Source organism: Columba livia, chromosome 28, assembly GCF_036013475.1.
Source record: "Columba livia isolate bColLiv1 breed racing homer chromosome 28, bColLiv1.pat.W.v2, whole genome shotgun sequence".
Taxonomy (NCBI): domain Eukaryota; kingdom Metazoa; phylum Chordata; class Aves; order Columbiformes; family Columbidae; genus Columba; species Columba livia.
In genome coordinates, this window is record NC_088629.1 from 1,419,658 (window position 1) to 1,446,159 (window position 26,502).

The 26,502-nt window shown below is 56.0% G+C and overlaps 1 protein-coding gene and 1 long non-coding RNA gene across 4 annotated transcripts in view; one reads left to right on the forward strand and one right to left on the reverse strand.

The window, feature by feature from the left end:
- Positions 1–26,502, reverse strand: part of INTS3 (integrator complex subunit 3) — a 36,384-nt gene that overhangs the window by 5,561 nt on the left and 4,321 nt on the right. For all 3 annotated transcript variants that reach the window (XM_065042984.1, XM_065042985.1, XM_065042986.1), the window contains exons 3-22: positions 26,402–26,485; positions 21,789–21,902; positions 20,807–20,891; positions 19,061–19,127; positions 16,559–16,703; positions 15,491–15,620; positions 12,676–12,773; positions 11,343–11,534; positions 10,668–10,755; positions 10,092–10,171; positions 8,564–8,655; positions 7,962–8,068; positions 7,134–7,253; positions 5,687–5,816; positions 4,810–4,864; positions 3,952–4,055; positions 3,262–3,306; positions 2,742–2,861; positions 2,464–2,617; positions 328–396 (exon numbers count right to left, since the gene is read on the reverse strand). In XM_065042984.1, the coding sequence (XP_064899056.1) occupies positions 328–396; positions 2,464–2,617; positions 2,742–2,861; positions 3,262–3,306; positions 3,952–4,055; positions 4,810–4,864; positions 5,687–5,816; positions 7,134–7,253; positions 7,962–8,068; positions 8,564–8,655; positions 10,092–10,171; positions 10,668–10,755; positions 11,343–11,534; positions 12,676–12,773; positions 15,491–15,620; positions 16,559–16,703; positions 19,061–19,127; positions 20,807–20,891; positions 21,789–21,902; positions 26,402–26,485 (2,079 nt within the window). The remainder of the gene's footprint in view (positions 1–327; positions 397–2,463; positions 2,618–2,741; positions 2,862–3,261; positions 3,307–3,951; positions 4,056–4,809; positions 4,865–5,686; positions 5,817–7,133; positions 7,254–7,961; positions 8,069–8,563; positions 8,656–10,091; positions 10,172–10,667; positions 10,756–11,342; positions 11,535–12,675; positions 12,774–15,490; positions 15,621–16,558; positions 16,704–19,060; positions 19,128–20,806; positions 20,892–21,788; positions 21,903–26,401; positions 26,486–26,502) is intronic.
- Positions 7,287–10,091, forward strand: LOC110365174 (uncharacterized). Its single transcript, XR_010468403.1, has 2 exons — positions 7,287–7,440; positions 8,308–10,091. It is a non-coding gene; the product is annotated as an uncharacterized LOC110365174 (long non-coding RNA).

The window sequence follows — 26,502 nt, forward strand, 5'->3', positions numbered from 1 at the left end:
GGGAGCGGGCACAACCTCAGCCCCGCGGGCACTTTGCTGCGTGTGTGCCCGTCACTTCGCAGAGTCATCGGGGTTGGAAAAGCCCCTCAAGATCAAGTCCAACTGTTAACCCACCCCTGTTACTGCCCCACGTCCCTGAGAACCTCATCTGTTCAACCCTCCAGGGATGGCGACTCCAGCACTGCCCTGGGCAGCCTGTTCCAATGCCCAAAAGCCCTTTCCATGAAGAATCATTTCAGGCTAAAACCTCTTGGGAACGGGAAGATATAAGCGCTGCGGCTTTGTGCACGTGCTGCCTCCCTCCCCAGCCACCGGTCCCCTCCTTACCTGGAATGAGTCTATGACAGCGACGATCATGTTCAGCAGCTCGCCGCTTCGCAGGGTCTCATCCGGGAACTGCAAGAGTTCAAAAGCAAAGAGCTCAGGAAAGGACACGCGAGCTCCTGGTCCTGTAGCCGAGGCAAAACCCCTCCTCGGTTCGGACACAGACACACGCTCCTCCTCGCAAGGGGCAGCATCGCCCTGCCTGACCCTAAATGCAACAGGGGAAGCAGCCGAGCGGGAAAAGGAGCCAAGAAAGCGCAGGAAGGTTGGCCGGAGCAGACAGGTGCATTTGCTGCTCGAGTGGGCCAAGGGCTGCCAGGCAGCGAGTGCCCAGCACATCTGGAGCCGCAGCTGACACCAAACATCTGGAGCGAGCGGAGCCGCGATGCCGCTCCAGCTGTGGGGGGCAGAAGCCAGAGTGCTTCAAGTTCCCCACGTTTTCCCCTATCCCTGCTGGGTTTGCTCGCTGTTCCGGTGCCTCGTGCGTTACGCAGCACGGCAAGGAAATAAACAACAAAAAGACCAACACGCGGGGCAAAAAGCCAGGAAAATTGGCAGCGGCGAGCTGCGGCTGCACCGTTCCAAGCTGGCCGTCCAGACAAGCTGTTCTTGGGACCTTCTGCCTTGAGCTGCTCCGCACGCCCACGGGGGCAGCCGCGGTCTGACCCCACTTTGGGGAGGAAGCTGTGAAACCCAGAGGGCCGGGGAGGGGATCCAGCTGCTCCTCCATGCCAGGACCCCCCGGAACACGCTCCGTGCTGCTGTGTGGTATAGGGGCGATGCCTCCGCAGGTTTTCTTCCCCTCCCCAGGCTTCCCACAGAAGCCCCTGGGATGAACGGGGCTGGACGGCCTCAACGCCCAGATGTTCCTGCAGAACCAGCCAGAAAGGAGGGAGGAGGGGGGGCAAGCAGCTCATTCCTCCCAGGGAAACGAGAAAGTACATGCAGAACCGTGACCCCCTCGTCTCCTCGGAGCACACGTTACCCCCCCCTCCCTCTCCTGGCCCTGAAGCCAGACAAGCTGGACGCTTGTTGGGAGCAGCTTCCGACCTTGCGACCACTTCAACTCAAACTGTCTGCGAGAGCGCTCGGCAGCGTCCCAGCAGCGGGTGGTGACAGGGACTGGGTGAACTGGGACTGAGCTGTGACCCAGCTGGTGCAGATGCCTGGCTCTCTGTTCCAAACTTGGCGCTAAATCCAGCTGGCTCCACCTCAGCACCGAGTGCTGAAAGCAATACAAACTTGCACAAAATCCAAGAGTTTGGGGCAGGCAGCGGAACTTGTCCCCCAGACTCTGACACGTCTGCTCGGAGCCTCCACCTGCTGCTCTCCAGAAAGGGAGGAGCAGAGAGAAAAAGCGCGGATAACATCAATCGTGCACGCGGTTGGGACAGCGAGGTTAGAGCCTCGTCATCTGCAGAGCACGTCGGGCTTTCACAGGGCAGGACAACAGCGCATCTGGAATATCGTGTCCAGTTGTGGCCCCTCAGCTCCAGCAGGACAGGGAACTGCTGGAGAGAGTCCAGCACAGCCACCAAGATGCTGGAGGGAGTGGAGCATCTCCCGTGTGAGGAAAGGCTGAGGGAGCTGGGGCTCTGGAGCTGGACAAGAGGAGCCTGAGGGGGGACTCATTGCTGGGGATCAAGATGGAAAGGGGCAGTGTCAGGAGGATGGAGCCAGGCTCTTCTGGTGACAACCAGGGACAGGACAAGGGGCAATGGGTGCAAACTGCAACACAGGAGGTTCCGCTGGAAGATGAGAAGCAACTTGTTGGGGTGAGGGTGGCAGAGCCTGGCCCAGGCTGCCCAGGGGGTTGTGGAGTCTCCTTCTGTGCAGACATTCCAACCCCCTGGACACCTTCCTGTGTAACCTCATCTGGGTGTTCCTGCTCCGGGGGGATTGCACTGGATGAGCTTCCCAGGGCCCTCCAACCCCTCACATTCTGGGATTCTTTGATCCACCCCACCCCGTTAGACTGGGCTGGATGGAGACTGCGTTGTGCTCAGCCTAACAGAGCTGTTCCTAGCCTTGCCAGCTTCTTGGCTGCAGCGTAACAGGCCTGAAGCACAGGACCAAACCTCCCTGGTGCTGAGCTGCCTGCAGGAAGGCCCATCTGAACTGGGATTCCTGCTGCCTTACCTCTGTGTAAATGGAGGGGGTGAGGTAGCAGAGCAGCCGCACGTCGTCTTCCTGGCAGGCCTTCATGTCCATCATCAGACAAGTGTGCAGGTCCCCCAGCTGCGTGGCCTGGGCGAAGGACTCGTACAGGTTCATCTTCCCCGCCGCGGCTTTGCTGGAGGGAGACGGACGGGTGGGTGAGCGAGGAGCCGTGGTGCTGCGGTGGCGCTGACGCCGAGCCGTCTCTTGGAGGCAGCACCGGCCCAGTGGAAGCTCGGATGCTTTCCCCGCGGATCTACCTGGCTTTTAAATAGTACAGGAGGTGGTAGCCGATCTTGGGTTGCTTCTGGTAGAGCTCTGAGAGGAGATCCAGCAGCAGCGAGAAACCGCTGTTATCTTCCTGCATCTGGCAGAGGTTCCTTGGGGAGCAGAGCACAGGAGATGGTGACGTTTCGTGGCATCCCGTGCACCGGCTCTCTGCTAACAGGGACTGGCAGCTCGCAGGGAAACCCCGCGGTCCTGGGCACCCGCTCTCCAGACTGTACACAAGGGACACCCAACGGGACGTGCAGCAACAAAGGGGTCAGGACCCAGCAAATTCGAGTGACCCGGGGACCCCAGGCTCCCACAAATGAGCTGTGATTTTCCTGTATTTTAGGTCTTTCTACTAAACAAAACACAACATAAGGCAGAACGAAGCAAGAAACTGATCCTGGGATAAGCCCTGTGGCTTGCTGGGCAGAATTAGACCCACAGGGTTCACCCTCGGGAAGCAAACAGGAAAGCTCTGACTTATTCAACAAATATCCCGGGACATACCTAAATATTAGGTAGAGAGGCTTCCCCACCGACTCCTCCAGAGACCTGCGGGACAAACGCACCGGTCAGAGCTCCATGTGCACCCACGCTCTGTGTTTCCCCAGCAGTGGCCAGGAGAAAAGCCCGTGGACCTTGAGTGCCGAGGTCCTCAGGCCACCCAGGGCCACCCTGAGCTCACGGGGACATGGGAATGGTCCTGTTAGCAGAGGCAGCAGCTCTGACCCCCAGCCCTGTTCCAACAAAATCCAGGAGGAAGAGCGTACGTGTCCTCATGTGGGTTAAGACAAGACCAATTCTGTTGGTTATTTTTCCTTTCGACTAGGTTATCCTAAATAACCGCATTTTTCTGATGTTGGCTGCATGTTTTTTCCGGACAGTGTTCGCTCTGGAGCTGATAAGGGCCCATACTTAGTGGTTTGGGCAAGTAGAGCAGGGACAGATGGTGTTTTTAAGACCTTCTGCGCCCCAGGCAGCCAGGAGCCACCAGCTTCTCCCTGCTGGGGAGGAAGAAGATGGTCTCTTGTGATACGACACCTGTTGAGCAGCTTCACACTTGACCCTGGATTGTTTCACAGGGGAAGCCGCTGGCTTCAGCACAGACCGCTGAAAACCGAATGTTTGAGTGGGAAAAGCCCAAATCCCAGCGTGAAAGGACGAGACGCGCGCAAACCAAAATAAATAGAACCTTACTCCTCCGTGATTTCTTCTGGCAAAACCTCACCACGGAAGTGAGCCTTAAATAGCTCCTGGAGACAGGATGCGAGCACCGATAACTGCTCCGAGTCAAAGTCCTCCTGACGGAGAGAAAGGAAGGAATGAGAGGAGAAAGCTGCAGCTCCAAGCCTGCCCGACCGGCACAGCCGCGGCCGGGGGGACCCGGCAGAGCCGCCGCTGCACTGAATGGACCCCGAGCTCCGCAGGAGCCGTTTTGCTGCTTTACTGCAGCACCAGGAGCTGCTCGTCAGCCAGATGAGCCCCTAATTGATGCCCAGCTCTGAAGCACTTCACAATCACTGCGGTCCACTTATCCTCTAATGGCCAGTAATTCACTGAGCTCAGCTCTCCCTCTGCAAGGGGTGCGGGGACCGAAGGCGCTTGGCAATGAGGATTTACACCCTGAGAAACCCTTTCCCCATGCTCCCGCAGCGGGGGAAGCAGCTCTCATCTGCTAAAAGGCCACTTGACTCGAAAGGGAGCTGGTTCCAGGCAGGGGATGATGAAGCTTCCCTTGAATGCTCAGCTCGCGGAAACACCCGCAGCTCTTCTGCTGGGCCGGGTTTGCTGCAGCCTCCGCCGAGCACAAAACCAGCAGCGTCCCCAACGCAACAGCAACGGGGGACGGAGCAATTTTCCCCTCCCACAAGCAGCAGCTCGGGGCCGTGTTTAACACCCAGTGCACGCCGCGCCGCTTTGGACTCATTTAGGATTCGAGTGTCCTCGGGATCCTGTGTCCCCTCATTTAGTCGCGGCTCTCGGGGCAGAGCTGCCCAGCCCACACCAGTCCGGCCGCTCTGCTCTCCCAGTTAGGCGGCAGATCTGTGCCGTTACCTCCAGGACTTGATCCACGATTTCCTGCATGACCTCACACTGAGCTTCCGTATCGCTGCAGCACAAAAACAAGAGGAAATCCAAGTTACATAGGAAGATACCGAGGAGCAGGGACAAGGGGGCTTTGTGCTGAGCTGGCTCTGCTTGGGAGCGCCCCCCTCCAAGACCCGAGAGGCGGGGGGCTCTGCTTTGTGCTAGTGCCAGGCTTAGAGATAGGCCCGGCTTAGAAGCGCGCGCCGCGGAGATTGAGCCCTGGAAAAACACGCTGTGCGGCGGCAGCACCTACTTCCAGAAAAGCGCCCGAGGTTGTCTGCAGCGAGACAAACAAATGAAATGACTAAAAGCATAAGATTAAATGCACTTAAAGCCATCAAGACATAAATTACATTAAATCAGTCTACCACGCCAAGGTCTGCAAAGCAAGAGCTTTTTTTAACCTTCTTTAAATGGAGTTAATTCCAAGGTCACTGAAAATCAAGTCCGGAGAACACGCAGACACAGGTGTCGGTGTCCCTGGGGAACGTGTCCCGTGCACAGAGGTATTGAAACCCCCAAGAAGTTTCCCCCGTCAATCCGACAGCGGAGAAGGATAAAACTCAAGAGCCTTTTGCCTTTCTGTCAGTGATTCAGATAAATGCCCCCAGCAAATTGCTGTTGTGCCCTGGTCCGAGCCTGCTCCAAGGACAAATTATAAGGTTCCTAACGCAGCGCCTTTGAAAACCTTCTGGATATTTCCTGCAGGACCTGAGCAGGATGGCGTTAGCTCTGAGAGAAGCGCTCTGGTGCGGGCAGCATCGCGCAACACAACTGAAAGGTCTTGTGTGGCGTTTCCCCGAAGAGATCAACACAAAATGTCACAGGACCAAATGATACCAACCTTCCCTTCTGCAGCTGCAGGACTTTGTCCTTCAGCGACTCGTCCAGTTGGTCCAGGAACGGCGTGATATCAACTGGCTCCTCCACAATGGTCTCTTTGATCGGGTGAAACCTGAACTCCCTCTTCTTCCCTGCAACAACGAAAGCAACACTGGAACAGTCTATTTTCCCTAAAAGCTGCATCTAAGAAGCGTCAGAGGCAATTTCTGTCCTAGCAGCGGAGTCGTGGGGGGCTGTGGGGACAGGGTCCAGCCTCAGATCTCGCCTTCACCCTTTGGAGATGTGCCCAGGTCACAGCGAGGACGGTGGGACGGGATCCAAACGCAGGGGATGCCCAGAATTGTGGTTCCCGTCCGGTTGTTTCCAAACCTGACGCCTCGCCTGCCCTTGGCCACATTCCGTGCGCACAGCCGGCTTGCGAGCCTCTCTCCACCCGACACGCAAATGCTCGTGTTCAGGGCTCCAGGACTGAGATACCGACTGCTCTTCCGCACCCTCATTCTCCATTCTGAGGCCACAAAAATGAACCGTGGCAGAGGCCAGAAGCGCTCCCAAGCGCTCCCAAGCAAGCTGCTGCTATGGGATGGCACAATGTGGCCAAACCCCTTGACAAAAATCCTCCCTGCACGTGGCTTTCGAGCCCGTGTCCCTATCAAGGCCCCCAAGCAGCTGGCCAGGGTCCGATGGGAATTTTGACGTGGTGCTACAGCACAGTGTCACATATTGTCCCCATCCCGGGCTTGTGGTCTCTCCCCAGCGCAGGATTAACCCCCCAGCACAGCAGGAAGCCCATGAGAGTCCCATCCCAAACATCTCGAGATGCCTCAAGCTCCAGAGAGCGAGCAGAGGGGATTTTGGCCTTCTGCAGGCTTCGAGAGGGAGCGAGTGTAATGGAAACCATGAGGCTGAGCAATTAGAAGCCTGAGCCTCATTAGCGGCTGCCTGAGAACAGAGAAGACACCCTGTTCCCAAACAGCATCTGCCACAGGGATTCCCAACCGCACGGCGGGGCTCGAGACCAGTCGGACATGAAGAGAGGACACATGGGTGGAGAAAATGCTGCGTTTGAAGGGTCTAAGCTCTAAGGAATAACCAGGTGAGGAGATGAAGCCCAGCGGCCTTTCAATTTGAGCACAGATTTGTGTCCTGTCTGCTGGTTTTGGCTGTCGGGGACTGGGAACCAGCAAAACATTGGCCTCCACACCTGAAGGAAGCCTGGATCTCAAGAAGGGGATCTGCCCCGGGTCCAGCAACCCCCACGGCTCGTGGGAAAGGGGTTTTGAGGGAACTGTGCTTACAGAAGTCTGTCCAAGAATCCTCCATCACGAAGGGAAGGTGCCCTCAAAGCCAGTGAGGAAACACCGACCAGCGCGGAGGCAAACGGTGGCGATCCGGCCACGACGGTGCCGAAGTTGAGAGCGGGCGCTCAGCTGCCTGAGCTCCCTCACCTTTGCTGCTCAAGTCTTCCTCGTCGTCACTGAATGCGGCCTCGGCGTTGTCGTAGCAACCGTCATCCTTTTCAGACATATGATTGTCCATCTCCATGGAAACGGGTTCCTCAACTTTGACTGCAAGAGAAGGCAGAGGGTCAGAGCAGGAGCCTGCGAGTCACCTCCACCGATAACCACGCTCCAGAGAGGAGGTAAAGCGCCCTGCAAAGGGGAAAAATGAGTTTGGGCAAGCGGCAGACCCTGGAAAACTCATGTTGGGGAAGAGCCGCTCCCAGCGACTCCACTCAGGTGCCAAGTGGGGATGGTGAGTACGGCAGGACCAGCGCATTTTCCACCCGCGCTGCCTGGCATCCTTCGTGCTTTATTTCCCTCGCCCAGGCCGGCAGCAGAGCCCAAGTCCCCGCACAGGGCAGCGGTTTTGCCAGCTCTGCCAGGCCGAGACGCGCAGGGCAGTGGTGTTTGGTGGCTGCTCCGGTGGGGCCTGTGGCCAGAGCAGCTGATGCAACAGGAAAACCAGACCGGCAGAGCTGGCAAAGCAGCAGCGCTCTCTTGTTAAATAAACGTTAGAGATGCTTGCTCTCTGTTTAACCTGATTATGTTAATCAATTGGGTTTTCTGCAAGACAAGAAAGGGTAAGCAGCCCCTACAGAGCAGAGAGAAAACAAGACAGTGTAAATCTTAAGTGTACGGCAGGGCTGGGATGAAGGGAGACCATGAAACAAGCGCCAAGAGCTCTCCTTTCCCTGCAGCCCCGGTCTGATGCATTGAACAGAAAAGCCGGGAGAACCGCGTCCCCAGAGGCAGCACCGCCGCGCCGCTCCCTACCTTCGATGGGCGGCGAGGGCGAACTGCAGAACTCGGGGAATTTCTCCCTCAGCATGGCGCGCAGCTCTTTGTCCAGCTTGGGGTTGTCGAAGAGAGGGGCCAGGTGTCTGTGTCGGGAAGGGAAAAGGGATGAGAAGCACGGCCGCTCCGTTCGGCTCCGTCTCAGGGACCAGAAAGGGCCGGGGACGCTCCTGTCTGCCTGGAGCGGTCGGAGCTTTCTTATGGAATAACAGAATCATTTTGGTTGGAAGAGACCATTAAGGTCATCGAGTCCAACCGTAACCTAAATCTAGCACTAAACCGTGTCCCTAAGAGCCTCATCTTTACATCTTTTAAACCCCGCCAGGGATGGTGACTCCAGCGGCCTGTTCCAACGCTTCACTTCTTAACCCACCCAATCCCCTCGCTTCAAGGACCAGCTCTCAGGACAAGTGTCAGCACCGTGAAAACGCAGCTGGGCCTTCTTCCACCGTTCGTACATAACATAAATGCCCCCGCAGCTCTGACAGAGCACGGAGGTCGTTTGGACTAAGCTGGTGAGGCCCAGGGAGGACTGGTGCACAGCGGCCGTGTAAAGGGAGGAAAATTCAGGGCTGTCTTACGCGAGGACTCGCTTCTCCACGATGTGGGTGAGGGAGTTGAACACGCCTTGCCGGACGTGAGCCTCCAGCGGGGGGTAGAAGTTGGGAATGATCTGGAAACAGGAGAACAACAGCGTTAGAGCCATGAACCCCCCTGCCTGCCCTCGGGCTTGTGCCAGGCAGCAGGACACAGCCAGATGAGCTAAAACCACCGCTCAGCTCGAGGCCGTTTCCTCTCTCGTCCAGTCCTTTGCTTCTGGAAGTAGCAAGATGACTCATCCCCGAAATCTCGGTCATCCCGGGAACCTTGCACCCAGTTCTTTTGGACTCGGGCAGCGCGGGGATGGGAGGACACGGAGGGAGCAAAGTGATGCAGCTCAGAGCCAGAGAAGATCTCGCTTCCAAGAAGCACTATCAGCCCTCTCTGAAACCAAACTCCCAGAACCAGCAGCTCTTTGCAGTGCTGTTCCCAGGACCAAGGGGCAGGAGCAGCTCTGCTCCCTGCCCAAGGAGGGACCGACATCCTTCAGAAGGGAGATAACAGGTCCAACTTGTCCCCCCACCACACGGAGATTCCGTTTGCCCTCAGGGGACGACACCGGGCCAAGCATTAAGTACTAAAGGCAACAATTCAGAAGCCTTTTTTCCTACCAACGCTCATCATTCCGCAAGAATTTCATTGCAGAGCCGAGAAGTCTCAGGCGTGTTCCCACAGCTAACGAACGACACGTGGGCCCAACGCTCCGAGCGCCAGAAACGGCCCCGGATTTATCCAGAGCCCACAGGGACTTGCCAAAGCCTCTGGTCGTTGGGTTGAAGAGGTGAATAATTTGGCCGAGCTCTTGGCAGATCAGCGAGGGGAAAATCCCTCCTTAACGCAGCAGGGTAAGGGGAGGTTAAGAGGGTTGCCAGCAGATACTGAGCTATTCCGCAGGCGATTTTGCAATCAAGGCAGAACAGACCAGATGATGCACTGAGGAATGTGCAATAAAAAGAAGAGGGAACAGCTTGTTTGTTTGTTTGTTTTTTTGGCTCTGAAGAGCAGGCAGCGAGACGACGCTGTTTTGCTGCTCAAGTATCACCGGCTCTAAGGATTCGTGGAATTCCCTTCCTGCGGGATGGGGCAGCAACGCAGCTTCGCTCCAAAACTCGGGGGGGTGAAGACATGCCCTGTGTGAACCTGCGGCACCAATCCTGCCCTCGGGACACTGAGCAGGGCTCAGCGCTTAAGTGCTCAGGGCTTCCAGACCCCTGAGCATCTCTGTGTCCCCGTGCTGGGCTCTCTCCTTGTCCTTCTTAAACTGGGGAGCGCAGAACTGGTCCCAGTAAGTCCAGATGGGGCCTCAGCAGCGGGAGGACAACCTGCTGGCCACGCTCTTCCTCACACACCCCAGGTACCGCTGGGTTCTTGGCCACATGGTCCCTCTACCCTGTCCTGGGTGACACTCCCAAGTTGTCCCGCTGGTGACAGCCCTCATTGCTCATCCCCCCGTCATGTAACTCATTTGCAAGGCAGAGAATTCCCTGGAAAGAGCGCGGAGCGGCTCACCCGGCACATGAAATCCAGCAGCGTGGCGGTGATGGCGGGGTGAGGCTTCATGGAGTGGTGCATCACCAGGATGGCAGGCTCTGCAAGGAGAGAGTGGGGAGCCCTGTGCTGAGAGCCCCAGAGACACACCCACCCCCTGCGCCCCCTCACGCCACAGACCCAGCATTCTGCCTCTGGAGTGCTGAGAGAAGCCCCTTTTAGCTCCTATGCACCCTCATCCAGCTCCTAAATCACACTTAGGCTTCGAGAAGCAACTTCTCTGCGGGCAGGAGCTCTGAGCAAGGTCCCTGGCTGGATTAGTCCTTGCTCATGTGTCCCCAGGTCCTGGGACAGCCCCTGAGAAACAATGCTCTGGGACCAGTCACCCACCCCAGGGAAGACACTGCTGCCACCAACTCAAAAAATCACAATTAAAAGTGGCTCCACCAAAACAGCTCCTCAGCAAGTCCAGGGGAGTGAGCTGATACCCCTCGGAGAGAATCTGTTGGGTTTTCCCCACCACATCCCACTACGTGGAAGCCATGAACCCCTTCTTCAACCCCTGCCCATCGCGAGAAACGCTCCCCGTGGAGTCACCTATGTTCATGATGCTGTCCTTCTCGGGGTTGAAGAAGAGCCAGTCATAAAATAGGGCCAGTTTGGCATTTGAAGCAGCAACGTTGGACTAGAGGGAAAGAAAACAAACCACAAAATTGGCTGATGAATACAGGCACAGCTACAGCCGTTTCCTCACCAGCTTCTGCGAGTGCCGCAGATCACGGTCCCGGGTGGGGCGAGGGACAGGTTTGGGGACAGATGGGAAGCCAAGGAGGCTGTAAGGAGGCACCCCAGTGCATGTGCTGGGACAGGAGAGGCCCCACGACGTGTAGTCAGGTCATAAACATAAAGCAGAAACAAAGGGCATAGAGTCCAAGAAACACAATCATTTTGGTTGGAAGAGGCCTTTAAGATCATTGAGTCCAACCACAAACTAAACCATGACAAGCTGGAAGGGAGAAGGTGAGTTTTATGCTGGGAAAGCAGATCCCGAAGGATCCAAGTGCAGCAGAGCCAGGATTAAATATCCAGAGCACAGAACAAAGGGCAATGTCTTAACCGCTGCTCTGCAACTCTCCCCTTCAGCCCAGCCAGCAAATCCCCAACCAGACCTCCCAGCAGCTTCCAGCAGCAGCTGGTCACCCCCTTCCCTGCAAGGGAAGCGATCTCGGGTGGTTCCATGGCTCATTTTGGGGTCTGGCCCTCCCAGCTCACCGTGCAGGTGGTCAGCAGCCACCCGATGATGGCCCAGCGCGGGAGGATGTCGGAGCTGAGCACCTCGTTGGAGGGGTGGACCACACCGCAGATGTAGCGGATGAGGTCACAGCGCAGGGACTGGCTGTCCGGCGTGGACAGGTACTGCCGCTGGAACCAGTCCTGGTACCGCTTCTGCTGCCCGAACCGCACCTGGGTTGGGGGGAAAGAATCACACAGAAACCCAGAATGTGAGGGGTTGAAGGGCCCTGGAAAGCTCATCCAGTGCAATCCCCCCGGAGCAGGAACACCCAGATGAGGTTACACAGGAAGGTGTCCAGGCGGGTTGGAATGTCTGCACAGAAGGAGACTCCACAACCCCCTGGGCAGCCTGGGCCAGGCTCTGCCACCCTCACCCCAACAAGTTGCTTCTCATCTTCCAGCGGAACCTCCTGTGTTGCAGTTTGCACCCATTGCCCCTTGTCCTGTCCCTGGTTGTCACCAGAAGAGCCTGGCTCCATCCTCCTGACACTGCCCCTTTCCATCTTGATCCCCAGCAATGAGTCCCCCCTCAGGCTCCTCTTGTCCAGCTCCAGAGCCCCAGCTCCCTCAGCCTTTCCTCACACGGGAGATGCTCCACTCCCTCCAGCATCTTGGTGGCTGCGCTGGACTCTCTGCAGCAGTTCCCTGTCCTGCTGGAGCTGAGGGGCCACAGCTGGACACAAAAGACGTGGGTTTTGCCCAAGGTCTCAGCAAAAATCTGCTAGAACCATGGTCTGCCATCCCCCTTTGGCTCCACACCCTGCTCCCCGTCCGCCCTGCGCTGGCAGCAGCTTGAGAGACCAGGGAAGCCAGGAAGGCTGTTGTGCAGCGTTCTCACGTGGGGCCCATCCCCTGCGGAGCAATGGGACCGCACAGCAGCCCAGCCCCGCAAGGGGCAGCGAGCTCTGCCTGGCGTGTGAACGCAGATAACAGCTAAACGGCGAACCCCGCTGCCGCCGCGCAGCTCCCGACCTCCCCGGGATACGGCTGCTGTTTGCCGGAGCTGCGATAACCCACCGCATCGCAGCGTTCCCAGCAAGCGCTGTGCCTTGGCGAGCGGCCAGCCAGGAGCAACGTGAGCCTTCTGTGATTCTGATTCCCCTGCAAAAGCCCTTTTTGTGCCTTTTAATGAATACCAGGGATGTCTCAGGCCCATCTGCACCAGCTCCTGCTGGGCAGGTTTTCCTCCTCATGTCGCCATTCGATGCCACAAGCAACAAATACACCAGTAAAGCTCTGCCCTCCCTCCCAGTGCCAGAATGGGGACCGGGCAGGGACGAGTGTCACCCCCCGGTGAGCGGGAGGGACTTACCCGTGAGGTCATGAAGAGCAGCTTGGTTTCCATGTCGGGAGTGAGGCGACACGCCAGGAATTTGCGCGAAGTCCTCGACTGGAGGAGCTGCAGGACACCTGGGGAGACAGAGAGAGAAGAGTGGGTCTGCGCTCACGATGGCACAACGGGACGCCCCACGGGACACTCGTGATGGCCCCACAGACGGCACGACCGGGATCTGCCAACATCTGAGCTTGGAGCAATAAGCTCTTTTTTCCCCAAAGCTTCAGGCAGTGGAAAAGGATCAAGATTTTGGTTGGAAAAGGTCTCCTAAAGCGTCTCGTGTCCAGAGCGAAGGTTTAGCCAGCGATCGCTCGTGAGGATGCCAGAGAAAGGGAGGGAGGATGTGCAGAGAGTGGGGACGAGATCTGGAGGGGAAACGAGGAAGTCCAGAGGCCACGTCCCAAGTTGCAACCAACAGAGCACGTTCTCCATCTCCCACCCCCTTGTGAGGGAGCACAAAGACGATCTTAGGGAGGCCACAAAAGTGATCCGAGGCTGGAACAGCTCTGCTGGGGGACAGGCTGAGAGTTGGGGTGTTCAGCTGGAGAACAGAAGCTCCGGGGAGACCTCAGTGTGGCCTTTCTGGACTTAAAAGATGAGGACAGACTTTTGAGCAGGGCCTGTTGTGATAGGACAAGGGGTGATGGTTTAAATTAAGAGATTCAGGCTGGATAGAATGAAATTGTTGTCCCTGAGGGTGGTGAGAGCCTGGCCCAGGTACCCAGAGAGGAGGTAGATGAACCATCCCTGAGACATCCCAGGCCAGGCTGGACGGGCTCTGAGCACCCTGAGCTGGTGAAGATGTCCCTGTCATGGCAGGGGGGCACTGGGGGGCTTTAAACGTCCCTTCAACACAAACTATCTGTGATTCCATGATTCCACCCAGATGTGAAGATCAGACATAAGAGCAAACTTGCGTGAGCCCGCGCACGAAGAGAACAGAGCCTGGGAAGGAGAAGGGGACATTGCACAAGCCGTTCTCGTTCCCAGACAGCTGCAAGGGGCGGAATTTATGACCTGAGCGGAGAGAGGCTTTGCTGCTGCCTGACAAGACCTGAAGGATTTACAGGGCGGCCAGCGCTGACGCAGACGAGCAGGCAGCGGGGACGCTTCGCTCTCTCGCCGTTTGGAGGGGGGGTCACACCTGGAAGGAGAAAGCTGCAAAGCGGAAAGAACAGACGGCAGCTCCCGCAGAGCTCAGAGCAAGGGTGGAGCGAGCTGCACGTCAAGGGAGGAGAGCCACGAAGGCACCCTGCTTGTTCAGCTCTGCGGGAGGAACGGGTCCTGCGCCCGCAGCCGCTTCCTGCTGTCATTTCCCCTGCATTCGGTGCTGCTGAGCCCCGGTCCGGGTTGTGGGAGCACCGAGCTCTGTGAGGACTCGGATTAGAGGCTCCAGAGCGATGCAAACCCCAGAGCACGGGGACCGGCAGCTGGTAGAGGTGCTGGGTGGCGTTAGAGCAATTACTGCAGGCAAGAGGGCAAAGGAGCAGCCTTGTGGAACCATCTGGGTTGGAAAAGCCCCGCTTGTTCGCTCCGAGCGGGGATGCGAAAGCTCAGCGCTCGGCTGGGACGATCCAGAGCACGCTGAGAAACACTTCTAGTGGTCCTACCACTGCAGGGCTGAGCCTTGGAAATGTGAAACGTGAGCTTGCCTTAAGCTGGGACTAAGATTCTTCTGCCCCATGGCTTAACGCTGATTAACCAGAGAGGGGAACTCGGTCCCTGTGGTCTCAGCAGGGACCAGCAAGGACAGGAGCAAAGCTCTGGAGATGGAGAAGAGACCCAGAGATCACGAGTTTAATCAAATGACGCGCTGTGAGTTTCCCCCGAGATCTTTCAAGTGACATTAACACAGCCCCATTTCCGAAGACTAAAATCGCCGCAGACAGATAACGATGTGACAGCCCCCGGAGAAGCGAATAATTGATACCAATAAAAATTATAAACGTAACGCTCTCTCCGTTGTGTGTGTTGTAACCCAGACTGTGCAGGGAGCTCCACGGCCGAGTGTTCGTCACACCAATGCTAACAGGAGCAAGAGTATCCCGCTTAGAAAGAATCAGTTGCTGCACCTTCTGAACTTGCTTTAGAGCTTCATCAGGCTCTTTTCTAGAACCAGAAGGACACAGACACTATATATCTTTAGGCTCCAGCTTCATCTCAGCCTATAAATCAGTTAACTTTTAAGAAAGCAACAACAAGAGTTATGGAAGTGTTAAGTCCACAGGATTTTTGAGGATGTTTGAAATATAAGCCCTACTCACAGCTCATTAAAAAGGCGATTTAAACAGTGCCCAGGCAGCTATACGTGTAAAACTAAAATTAATTAAAATTCACCTTTTTACCCCACGTTTGTGACAGACGCTCGTTCTGTGCTCCTGGGTGATGTTTCTGTACCAAACCCACAGCCCATCCCACCTCGTTACCCTTGAGAGGATCCATTCCTGCAGCTCTGACGTATTAATATTTGATGTACCCCGTTTCCCCAAAAATAAGCCCTACCCCAAAAATAAGCCCTAGTGTGACTTTTCAGGATGCTCGAAATACGAGCCCTACTCCAAAAATAAGCCCTAGTTACAGCTCATTTAAAAAGTCAATTTACATAGTGTCCAGGCTTGTAAAAAAGTACAATTAACTGGCAATTAATGCAGCAGGACAGACTGACCCTTCACCAAGAAAAGCAGGATCGCATTCAAAAGACCCCGCGAGACCCAAAACAAGGGTTGAAAAACGGAATTAATGATGGAATTCAGGGTTTGGAGGGTTCTGGCGATGCCCCGGCCCTGCCCACCTGTGAACTGCGTGCTGAGGACCTGCGGGTTGTGGATAATGTCCTTCCAGAGCTGCTCGAACTCGGGGATCCTCGCAACGTTCTGCAGCAGCCGCACGAGGTCCCGGCCGATCATGAAACAGTCCATGAACTGGGGAAACGGGGGAAAAAAGTCTCATTTACCGTTCAAAATCTCATTTACTGTTCAAAATCTCATTGAGGGGGAAGGGAGGAACGGTCAGTCCTTCAACTTTCCTGCCGGCTGTGGATGATTCACTCTTTGCACAATATCTACGCTCCCGCCCTGGCAGCTTGCCCCTCTTTTGAAGCAGGTTCTGAGAGACGGGGTGACAGGCGGGAAGGTCAGCGGCTATTTTAAAACGTTCTCTCTCTCGCGAAGCAAACAATCAGCCCATAAATCTGATGGCTTTTTCTCTCGCAAGTCTCTGAAATGAGGACTTGACGCTTGGTCCTTCCTGCCATGTGAGGAGGAGGGGGAGAGGGACAAGGACACCTGTGTCATGCAGCTTTGGTGGCTTCTCCTGCACCATGGGGACCAAAGCGTGGCCTGGAGCTGGTTCTGTGTTATCCACAAGGCTGCGAGGACACTGGCAGCCTCCCAAAGGGAGAAACTGATGTTCAGGCAGCTACCATAAGCAGGACGAGCACTGAGGTGCTGCAGCGGTGGGACTAGAATGGTTTAAACCCTTGTGGCTTGAATAAAAGAGACTAAAATGAGGCAGTGCCATCAAAACGGCTGCTCTTCCCCCCTCTACAGCCCGGAGCGTGATGGCAGAGTTGGTGCAAAGGGTTCAAAAGCTGCTCACAGTCTGTGCTGAGAATGACAGATGCTCCACTCCCTCCAGCATCTTGGTGGCTGCGCTGGACTCTCTCCAGCAGTTCCCTGTGCTGCTGGAGCTGAGGGGCCACAGCTGGACACAAGATTCCAGCTGCGCTGTCACTGCCCGCACGGCGCGAGCTGGGGGGTGACACATCTCACAGGAGCGACACCCCCGCACGCAGACACAGACTCCCCGGGGAGGCAGGTGGCTTTTCCCAGCTGTCCCTTGTGTCCCCGACGATGCTCACCCGTTCCCGGAGGAGGGAGATGCAGAAATCCACCTCCTTTTGTCGAAGCGCCTGGAGCTGAGCCGTGCCGTGATGGTCCACGATGAGCCGCAGGTAGGTGTACACCGCCATGGCTATCAAGAGGCTGCTTTTCAGTACCCACTCTCTGCAAATGAAGGCAAAAAAACCACCTTCAGCCACCTCCTCCAGAGCCAGAAGGGATATAAACCTGAAGACTCAGGCCGGAGGAAACTAAGGCATAAAGGAGAGGGACTGCAGGCTGGAAACGCAGCTCCGCACAACCAGCCGTCGCCTTTTCTACTGTCCATGGAGGGACAAGCAACACCAGAGCGGGGATTTAGGGGAATTTGTGCCTTTTCCTTGGCCACGGGGACACATGTGGCTTCGGCAGGCGCAGCACGGGGGGAAAAGGACGGTCACACAAAAGGATGGAAAGAACAGGGAGAAACAAGGCGAAATGCTTGGGAGATCAGCGAGAGGGGAGAACAGCCATATAGAGCTGGAAACAGCGTGGGGAGAGACGAGGCAGCCCCATCGGGCGAAGGGACCAGCGAGCGTCCCCGCAGTGCCCGCAGCCCCGGGGGACACGCGGCTCCGCGCCCAGGGCTGCGTGTTTGGAAGCGGATTTCTTTCCCTGCTAACTTGTTCTGCGTCCTCGGAGCGGCGCAGCCTTTCCATCGCCGCTCTGCTGGGCGTGCCGCGTTCTCAGCCGCCCTTATCTAAGCGCAACAATAAATATAATACTCTCAGTCCATAAAAAGCACCTTGTCAGCTCTGTTATTAGTGCTGGATGCCAAGAATGGGCCAGGCCGGCTCGGTGCCCCCAGCGTGATCCATCACCCGCAGCAGCCCCGGGCTGTAAATCCAAAGCCCTGAGGAGCCACCAGCCCAGTGGCAAATGAATCACCTGCCCTAAATCACTGGGGGTGCCGGGGAAGACGTGACAAGAGTTTGCTTTTCTCCCCGCAGCGAGCGGGACGCCAGGAGCAGGTTGATTAGCGAGCCGGGCGGGCTGCACACGGCGGTTTCGTTAGGGAGGATGTGGGAGTAATTAGGGCTGCAAACCCAGGGGGGTTGGCAGGTCGGCATCACCCCAGCAAGCGCTGTGCAGGAGAAGAAAGAGGCTGTCCAAGGGAGGCAAAAGCCACTCACAGCCACGGGGATTCATCGATCCGACAAGCAGAGAGAATGAAAACACCGGGAGGCATCGCGCTCCCGCCGCCATTAGCAGCGAGTAGCTCAATTAACGCCCGTTGGTGCGGCGGCAGCGCACTCGCCTCGCCGGTGCTCGAGAAGCGGCTTTGCCGCAACTGGTTTTAATTAAAGCGAGCGCTCAGCGCTCTGGAAGCGGCAGTGGATTTCAGATGCGTGGCTTTAATTAAAGCTCTGGCCTGTTCCCCTAATCAAAGCGCATAAATCCCGGCAAAGGGCTGCGGGTTCTCCCTCGGGCAGTTTCTGTGCCGCTCTAGCGACACCTTCAACACGGCTCAAGCCTTTTCCTCCGGCATCCGCCCCGACAAAGTCCCCGAGTGACAAAGCTCAGCTGGGTTTTAGCGCACACGTGGACGCGCGGCTCGGGATCCGCAGCGAGAAGCTGCCGTTCCTCCCGCGGTCCGGCCGTTTGCCGTTATTTGTTCGCTTTGGCGAGACGCGGCGACTCGCGCCAGCGCACGGGAAGACAACACGAGGAGCTGGGAAGGGCTTAAAGGTAGTCGGGAATAGAAAGGTTGAGCTTAGCTGGGGAAATGATGCGAAGAACCAACACGAGCAGAAGGTTTTGGAGGGTCTCTGCTTCCCATGAGGGCACTAGGTGGCTCTCGCAGCACCGCGCTGTTCCCAGAGACTCAAAAAAACCCCCTAGGACTATAAACTGCGGCCAAATAAACGCTTTAACAACTTGATTGTTACCCGCAGTAATAAGCAATTTCAGAAGAATTGGTGAAAAAAGCTATAGGCTATTTAAAAATGACTTTGCCCTGGCAAAGCTGCAGGGAGGAATTCTGCTTATCATCAATTAGCGGCTGCTTTGCCAACGAAGGACAATGCGGAGCCCGTAGGACGATATTCCCAGCTGGCCTGTCCACAACAAATTAAAGTTGCAGCCCTGACGAAGCGGGAGCTGTTTAAACACAGGAAGTTTTTTGGGCAATTAACTCCGTCCTCCTCCCCCCAGAAGGAAAACCTCCCCCGCAGCTGGGAAACGCAGCAAGAAAATATTCCTGGGACGCCGCGCCGAGCTCCGCGGCCACCGCCGTCACCTCCCGAGCGCCGCACGCTGCGGGCAGCGATCCCTTTGGGTCCATCGGTTTGTTTGTGGTGACGAGCAGCCCCTAAGGCTAGCGGAGGGATGTCGGGACGCCCTCCAGGCTCGGAGAGCCACAAATTCATGTCGCGGCTTGAAAAATACGCTCGGTAGGGAATGGAGAGGGGGATTTTTGTGCATCGACGCGTGGGTTGTGACCATAAATCCAGCACCCACAGCGGGACAAGCGTCGCCTGTACCTTTGCTCCGTCAGTATCTCCAGAACGCTCTCGGCCAGCCAGATGTTCTTTGCTGTCACATCCCCACCTGAAAGCCAAAAAGCAACAGGGAAAAGCTGGTCAGAGGGGTGCAGGACTCAGCTGAGCGCCTTGATCTCCCATCAAGCTCCTGAAAGGGTTTGCTCACCCTCTGCGCCCACACGTGCTGTCGCAACCCCGTTCCCCCAAAAACGAGATGGGTTGATATTAATTTTTGCTCCAAAAGATGCATTAGGGCTTATTTTCAGGGGGTGTCTTATTTTTCCATGAACAATCTATTCGCACTCTGGACCATCATCATAACCCTGAATTCCAACTCAATTTCTTGTTTCCTTTTTGCCGACCCTTGTTTTGGGTCTCGCGGGGTCTTTTCAATGCGATTCTGCTCTTCTTGGTGAAGGGTCTGTCTGTCCCGCTGCGTTAATTGCCAATTAACTGTACTTATTTACAAGCCTGGACACTGTTTAAATTGACTTTTTAAATGAGTTGTAACTAGGGCTTATTTTTCGAGTAGGGCTTGTATTTTGAGCTTCCTCAAAAATCCTGAAGAATCGTGCTAGGGCTTATTTTGGGGGTAGGTCTTATTTTGGGGGTAGGTCTTATTTTGGGGGTAGGTCTTATTTTGGGGGTAGGTCTTACTTTTTGGGGGTAGGTCTTACTTTTTGGGGAAAAGGGTAGATACAGCACATTTCTAGGTACAAGTGCCATTCTGTTAGGGGATCGAGGGGGGGTTTGCTGCTATGGCACTCTTGCAAAAGAGCTGTGATGATCCAGTGTACGGAATCAGGAATTATCCTTCTGGAAAGTACAGAAGCCAGAAAGGGATGAGATTTGGTAGCTAGAAAAGAGAAAATATTTGCAGCTGCTGAGCCTACAAAGGGGAAAGAGCAAAGAAGGCCCGAAATCCCCAAGAAAGGGCAAAACAATGGGAGCAGAACAATTAAGGCAGCGTAAAAGCAGCAAGAACTGAGACAGCGGCTCCTTCCAGAACAGAAGAGGCCCCGCACGGGGAGGTGCGATGAGGGAAAACAAGAGATGCCTTCACCAGCGGTTTTTAAATTGTTGTGTTTACGCTGTGACAACAGGGCCAGGGCAGCTTGGCTCGTGTTCAGGGTTCTCCCCCCTCCCTCCTCGCTCTTCCTCCCCCGAAGAGCAGACACGGCAATTTCCAAGCCAGGCTGCCCGGTTGTTTGCAATCAGAACAACGACGGCGGGTTTTACGGCGGGACGTTAATTGCCCCTTCGCGGACGTAAGAGAACACGGAAGAGGCGCCGTTCCGGTGAGCCCGGAAAGGAGCCACCGACTTTCTGCAGGGTGAAGCAGCCTCCTGAGGAGCCGCACACGGCTCTTGCCATCCCAGAGGTCAGAGCAGGGACTAAGGGTGATCCCGGTGCTCTTGCGCAGCGCTATGGGGTGAAAACCGGCAGCGACTGGGACCAACACACTTGTTTTGGCTGTTGCAGGAGCCTCCTGGCTCTCTTTACGATTCACCCCTCGCAGGGGTAACAGATTTTTGAAGGTTTATCCTTGCTCCATCTTCCCTGGAGGGATTTCCTCAGCAGACAGCTCGGTGCTGCCGGTTGCGCACACAGATGCTCAGGAAGCCGCTGCGGATCTGGCAGCGCAGGCTCCGGCTCTGCCGCCGAGCGCAGGACACCACGAGTCGGCCCTGGCACGAGAAGGGGGGACGCAGGCGGCAGTCGCCTCGCTCCCGCTGCAGAACTCACCCGCGATCTGCTTCATGAAGGTCATGCAGACGCCGTCGGCGCCGAGCACCCCGCTCTTCACCAGCTCCCGCAGCAGCCACACCAGCTGGGCAGAGAGAGGGAGAACCGGAGAGTCGTTTTGGGTGGAAAAGCCCCTCAAGATCACAGTCCAACCATAACCCAGCACTGGCGCTGAACACGTCCCCGAGAACCTCATCTCTGTGTATTCCAACCTCTACAGGGATGGTGACTCCAGCACTGCCATGGGCAGCCTGTTCCAATGCCCCACAGCCCTTTGGGGAGAAATTACCCCAAATTTCCAACCTCAACCTCCCGTGGCGCAACTTGCAGCCGCTCCCATCGCACTTGTGCTCCAGCCCCTCACCAGCTCCATTCCCTTCTCTCAACTCGCTCCAGCACCTCAAGGGCTTTCATGAGGTGATCCCGCCACCTCTGGGGCCACCATTTTGAGCCCTGAGGTGATTTTGGTGCCGCCATTTTGAGCCCTGAGGTGATTCTGGTGCCGCCATTTTGAGCCCTGAGGTGATTCTGGTGCCGCCATTTTGAGCCCTGAGGTGATTCTGGTGCCACCATTTTGAGTCCTGAGGTGATTCTGGTGCCGCCATTTTGAGTCCTGAGGTGATTCTGGTGCCGCCATTTTGAGCCCTGAGGTGATTCTGGTGCCGCCATTTTGAGCCCTGAGGTCATGGTCCCAAAACCACCCCCAGGATCCGCGGTCTGGACGGTCACTGCTCTGGTCCTGCTGGCCACGCCAGTGCTGGTACAAGCCAGTTTCCTCTCGTCTTATCACTTGCTGCTCGGGAGAACAGACCAACACCCTCCACACTACGCCCTCCTTTCAGAGAAGGTGTACAGGGCTGCTTTTGCCACCGCCATCACCACAACACCTGGTGACACCACCAACTGCCCCCCAAGCCCTCCCCATAGCTCATCCTCTGCCTGGTTGGGATGAAAAGGGGGATTTCTGGGGAGATCTCCTCACCTGGGTCCGACAAGTGTCCTGCAGCTTCAAGTACTTCTCCATGAGAATATGGTTGATCTTGTTGAGAACGATGCTCATGCCATCTCGGCTCACCAGCGCCAGGTCCCGGTAGCACTGCAGGAGATGGTGAGAGGTGAAGGACAAAACAACCACACGATGGTTTTATCAAACCTGATCGTGTAACAGCAAATAAATGAATCTCAGGGAAAGAACATCAAGACGCGGACTCCCAGGGGATGAGCTGAATCCACATCCCATGGCCACATGGGGAATGTCATTAACTGTCACAAATTGACAGCTGGATTCACTGGAGCTAAATCCTCCCTCCGGAACACACAGTGTCCCCATCCCCTCTCTGGGGAGAGAACGGACTCACGACGACCCTTGGGGACGAGCGGTTCGTAAAGTCACCTCCAGCTCACGTCAACCCCTCAGCGCTCCCATGTCCGTGGCACTGGTGGCAACCAGAACCGCTCATGGAACTCAGGGTCACCATGACGTGACGCTGGCTCCGTACGGATGCGGGAATGGAGGCGACACCCCGCGGCTCAAAATGACGCTCTTGCCTTGGTTCATTTGGGGTTAAAAATCCAGATAACCTGTGGTTCAAACCAAACAGGGATGGATTGCTGTGAAATGAAGAACTTTTTCCACTCTCCTGTACCCCCAGTAGTGAGAAAAACACGCTGGTCCGAGAGCAAAGCTGCTGCTTCTCCCCTCTGGTCAGGACAGCGGGGGGTGGAGGGCGATTAGGAAGTAATTTGTTAAGCGGTTCTGCGCGAATGTTAATTTGTGCCAGTAAATGTCATGATATTCCAGGGGTCTGGCCTCTGCATCCTCCCTTATGGAGTTAATGAGGCCTCAAAAGACCTCTCTGATTAGACTCCCTGTGCTCATTGATCCCATCAGCGCTTCTGCGTTTCAGCGCCCTCAGAAGCGGCGGCGCAAGGAACACTTCTCATCTTGGCAGCTTCTCTTGGTGGGCTGTAGCTTCTGGGTTCGAAGAACTAACACTTTTCTGGGCAAAACACCTCGGTTTTGGTTTTCTGCCAGACAGGTGTGTGGTGCAGCGCCCGTACCTGCGTTTAAAGCCACCGAGAGATCTGGCCTTGAGAACATGGCTTAATTCTGGCAGCATCCTCAGGAGAAGAGCTGGAAGAGACACTCTAAGGGATTTACTTTGCGACTGGTATTTAATTCCCGGGAGGAAGGACACCATAATCCTCTTATCCAGGGAAACCGGGCAGCTCTTCACCTCGCTCACCGCAAACGTCCTCAAATTGGTGCAGAAAAGCTGAACCGCACCTGCTGCTTGGCCTAAAGTACAACGGGACAGAGCAGAACAAGCCGCATTTTATCAGCGTGACGTGTCACCCGCTGGTTGCTTGGACAAGTCAGACTCTGGCACAAGGATTGAACACATAAATCCAAAAGAAAGGCGCTTGGAGAAAACCTTCAGGGCTCCAGCAGCGAAAGGGTGGGGAGCGAACCTGAATTTCTTGCTTATTGCCAAGGCTGCAAACAATCCATCGCCTCCTCCCCGCTCTGGGCAGATTGGAGCCGCCACTTGCACAGGCCGTTTAATTAACAGGAAGGAACAAATGATAAATGTTCGCTTTAAATGAGAGGAAGAAAAAAAAACGGCTATTGAATGGAGCTTAGAGGCCCCTTCCCACCCAGCACCGCGGCAGAAGAGGCAGGAGGAGAAGCCAGAGAAGCGCCGGGAGGGCCGGTGCCCCCTGATCCCGGGGCAGAGCGTTAATTAAAGCCAGGGTGTCAGGCGGAGGAGGGCGATCCGGCAGCTCGCTCGCTGCCACTTTGATATGTGAAGGATATTTGAAGGTGGTGGAGCGTCCCCGCGCACGGCTGGACGGGCTGAGCGGGGCCGAGGGCTCCCGGCTGGAGGGTCACGCTGACAAAAAGGGGGAGGCCAGCGCAGTTTGGATCGATCGAGCCCCCTCCCGAAAAGGGAGCTGCGTGTTTCCCCTCTGTGAGGAAGAGCCGGTACCTCCCGCAGACGGAGGGGCAGCGAGCTCATGGTGTCAGACGAGCCGGACGGACAAACGCCCACCGAGGAAACGACGACCAAGCAGATGGCGCGAGACAGCTCTGCAGCCCCTGCCTGGCCCCAGGGGCAACAAGCACTGAAATACCCTTAGAATGCCAACTAGCTACAATATCCTATTTTTTTTGGCCAAACAACCAGTCCCTGAAGGATGGTGGAGCCTCACGGGGTTCTCTTGGTTCAAGGCAGCACCGCGGCCACATTGGCCTCGCCAGATCGATGCTCCCACACCGACACGGGGCCAAGGTTGTGAATCTTCACCCACGACCAGCAATGGAAATGGTTTTTGCCGTCCCGGCGCCGCGGGCTCCTCGCTGGAGGACAAACTGCTCCGCTTGCTGTGTGACGAGCTCAGGGCTCTCCCAAAAGTCTTGCGAGATGCTTTGTCAGGCAAGCGTTAACCCCCCTCTGTAGGAAGGGAGTAATTCACCCCCAAAGCCTGGTAGAAAATCACTGCCCGGCTCCCCGTCCCAGCCGTCTGGACACAGCGCAGGCGGCGGCGAGAGATGAGATCAGAGCCCAGCAGAATGGCAGATGCAATTACCCCCGAAGAAAAGTAACGTGCTCCCCAGAGCAGATCTGACAAGGGCAGGAGGGACCAGCCACCTCTAATTAGTGTGGCCACCAGCAGCAGTCAGAGAGACGGCGACGGAGCCAGAGCAGCCGCAACGCTGGAGCAGCGGGATCTGCTCAGCCTGTGCTTCCAGTACGTGACAACAGCTGCTCCACGAGTCCTATGCTACCTGCTCCCAGTTAACGGCGTCTGGATGCTCCTGAGAGCGTCCCAGCTGCCGTCTGACACGTCCTGGAGTCCTGCGTCCAGCTCTGGGTCCCCAGCACAGGACACGGAGCTGCTGGAGAGGGGCCAGAGGAGCCACAGGAATGATCCGAGGCTGGAACAGCTCTGCTGGGGACAGGCTGAGAGTTGGGGTGTTCAGCTGGAGAACAGAAGCTCCAGGGACACCTTAGTGCGGCTTTTCTGGACTTAAAAGATGGGGACAGACTTTTGAGCAGGGCCTGTTGTGATAGGACAAGGGGTGATGGTTTAAATTAAGAGATTGAGGCTGGATAGAATGAAATTGTTGCCCTGAGGGTGGTGAGAGCCTGGCCCAGGTACCCAGAGAGGAGGTAGATGAACCATCCCTGAGACATCCCAGGCCAGGCTGGACGGGGTCTGAGCACCCTGAGCTGGTGAAGATGTCCCTGTCATGGCAGGGGGGCACTGGGGGGCTTTAAACGTCCCTTCAACACAAACCATCTGTGATTCTATAATCCTAGAAAGGAGAAGACCACCCTGTAGACTAGAAACCCTCTTTGGCTCCCGCAGTGTCTGGACACCAGGACGCATTCTGCAGAGCTCAGAGCCCTGTCCGGATTCAGCCTCTCCATATTTTCAAGTCCAACATGCAGCGCTTGGTGCACAACATGGAATTGGCCAGAGCCGAAGGCCAGTGGGGCTGGGGACACTGCAGTCGGGGTTTGGGAAGCCCTGAAGTCAAAGACAGAGCGAAACTGAGCCATGGAACCAAAGAGAAACCCAACTTGCACCTGCACTGAGAGCAGTCAGGCCTAAAGACGCCGAGGAGAAGCGTGTTTTGCTTTCAAGAGGTGATTACTGGGGAATAGAGCTGGACAAGCACCGTCCCATCAGTTCTGGGAGCTGAAATGGATCTATTGCTTCGGCGAAGAGAGCTCTGCCCTCGTTGCAGCGATTAAATCAATGAAGGATATTGCGTGAGTCACCTTTGGGCCGGGATTTACGCTCAGCCGTGGAGAGGCCACTTCAACCCTTTTAAAACCTCTGCAACACCTGGTTACCGAAACGCAGCCAAACAAGAACCGCCGAGCGCCGCTCGCCACGCACGGCCCTTCCAACGGGGCTTTTGTTTTCCCCTTGTAGCTGCTACAAATAGGGCTGGTTTCTATAACAAAACATTTTCAACTCCCTCCCCAAGCGCCCCCCGGTTGGTAGCGGCGCTGCCAAATCCACCTCCGAGACCTTTAGAACACAAAACATTCGTCTTCCTGTACGCGAGCAGCTACAATTTTAAAATCGCAGTTTACAGCGTCGTTAGAAAGCATTATTTAAAAATTACAATTAATAGAGGTGGACGGCGAAAAAGCAATTTTCTCTAGGAATTGAACGCGTTCCTCCTCTATTATTTCGGTAGGCATCTACATCTGGTCTCCAGCACGCAAATCCATTCCGCGGCGCCAAAGACAAGGCAGAAACTGCTAAAGGCTTTATGGTTTCTTAAAGAATCGGTACATGCCTCCCACGGTGAAAAACCCAATTAATTCTAGGGATGTGAAAGAACCCAACCGAGCTCCCTCGCTGGGTGGCGGGATCCGCGTTTCAGAGCGGCAGCTGCGCCACGTGGATGCTAAAAAACCCAAGTAAAACCATGGCCCCGCTACAAAAAACACCGCTCGGGGTTCCAGGTGGGCGCCTCCTCACCCAAAACTTCCACCTCTGTGAATCCCCGGCTGCCTGGAAATTGAAATGGCCAGCGGATAAGTATTTGGTGCTGGTGGATCTGTGTCTCACCTTCTGGGCCTGAGCGGGTTCGGTCAAGACCAGAGTGAACAGCCCCAGGCAGATCTCCTCGTGCTGGGTGGTTCCTTTACAGATCTAAAAGGAGAAAATAA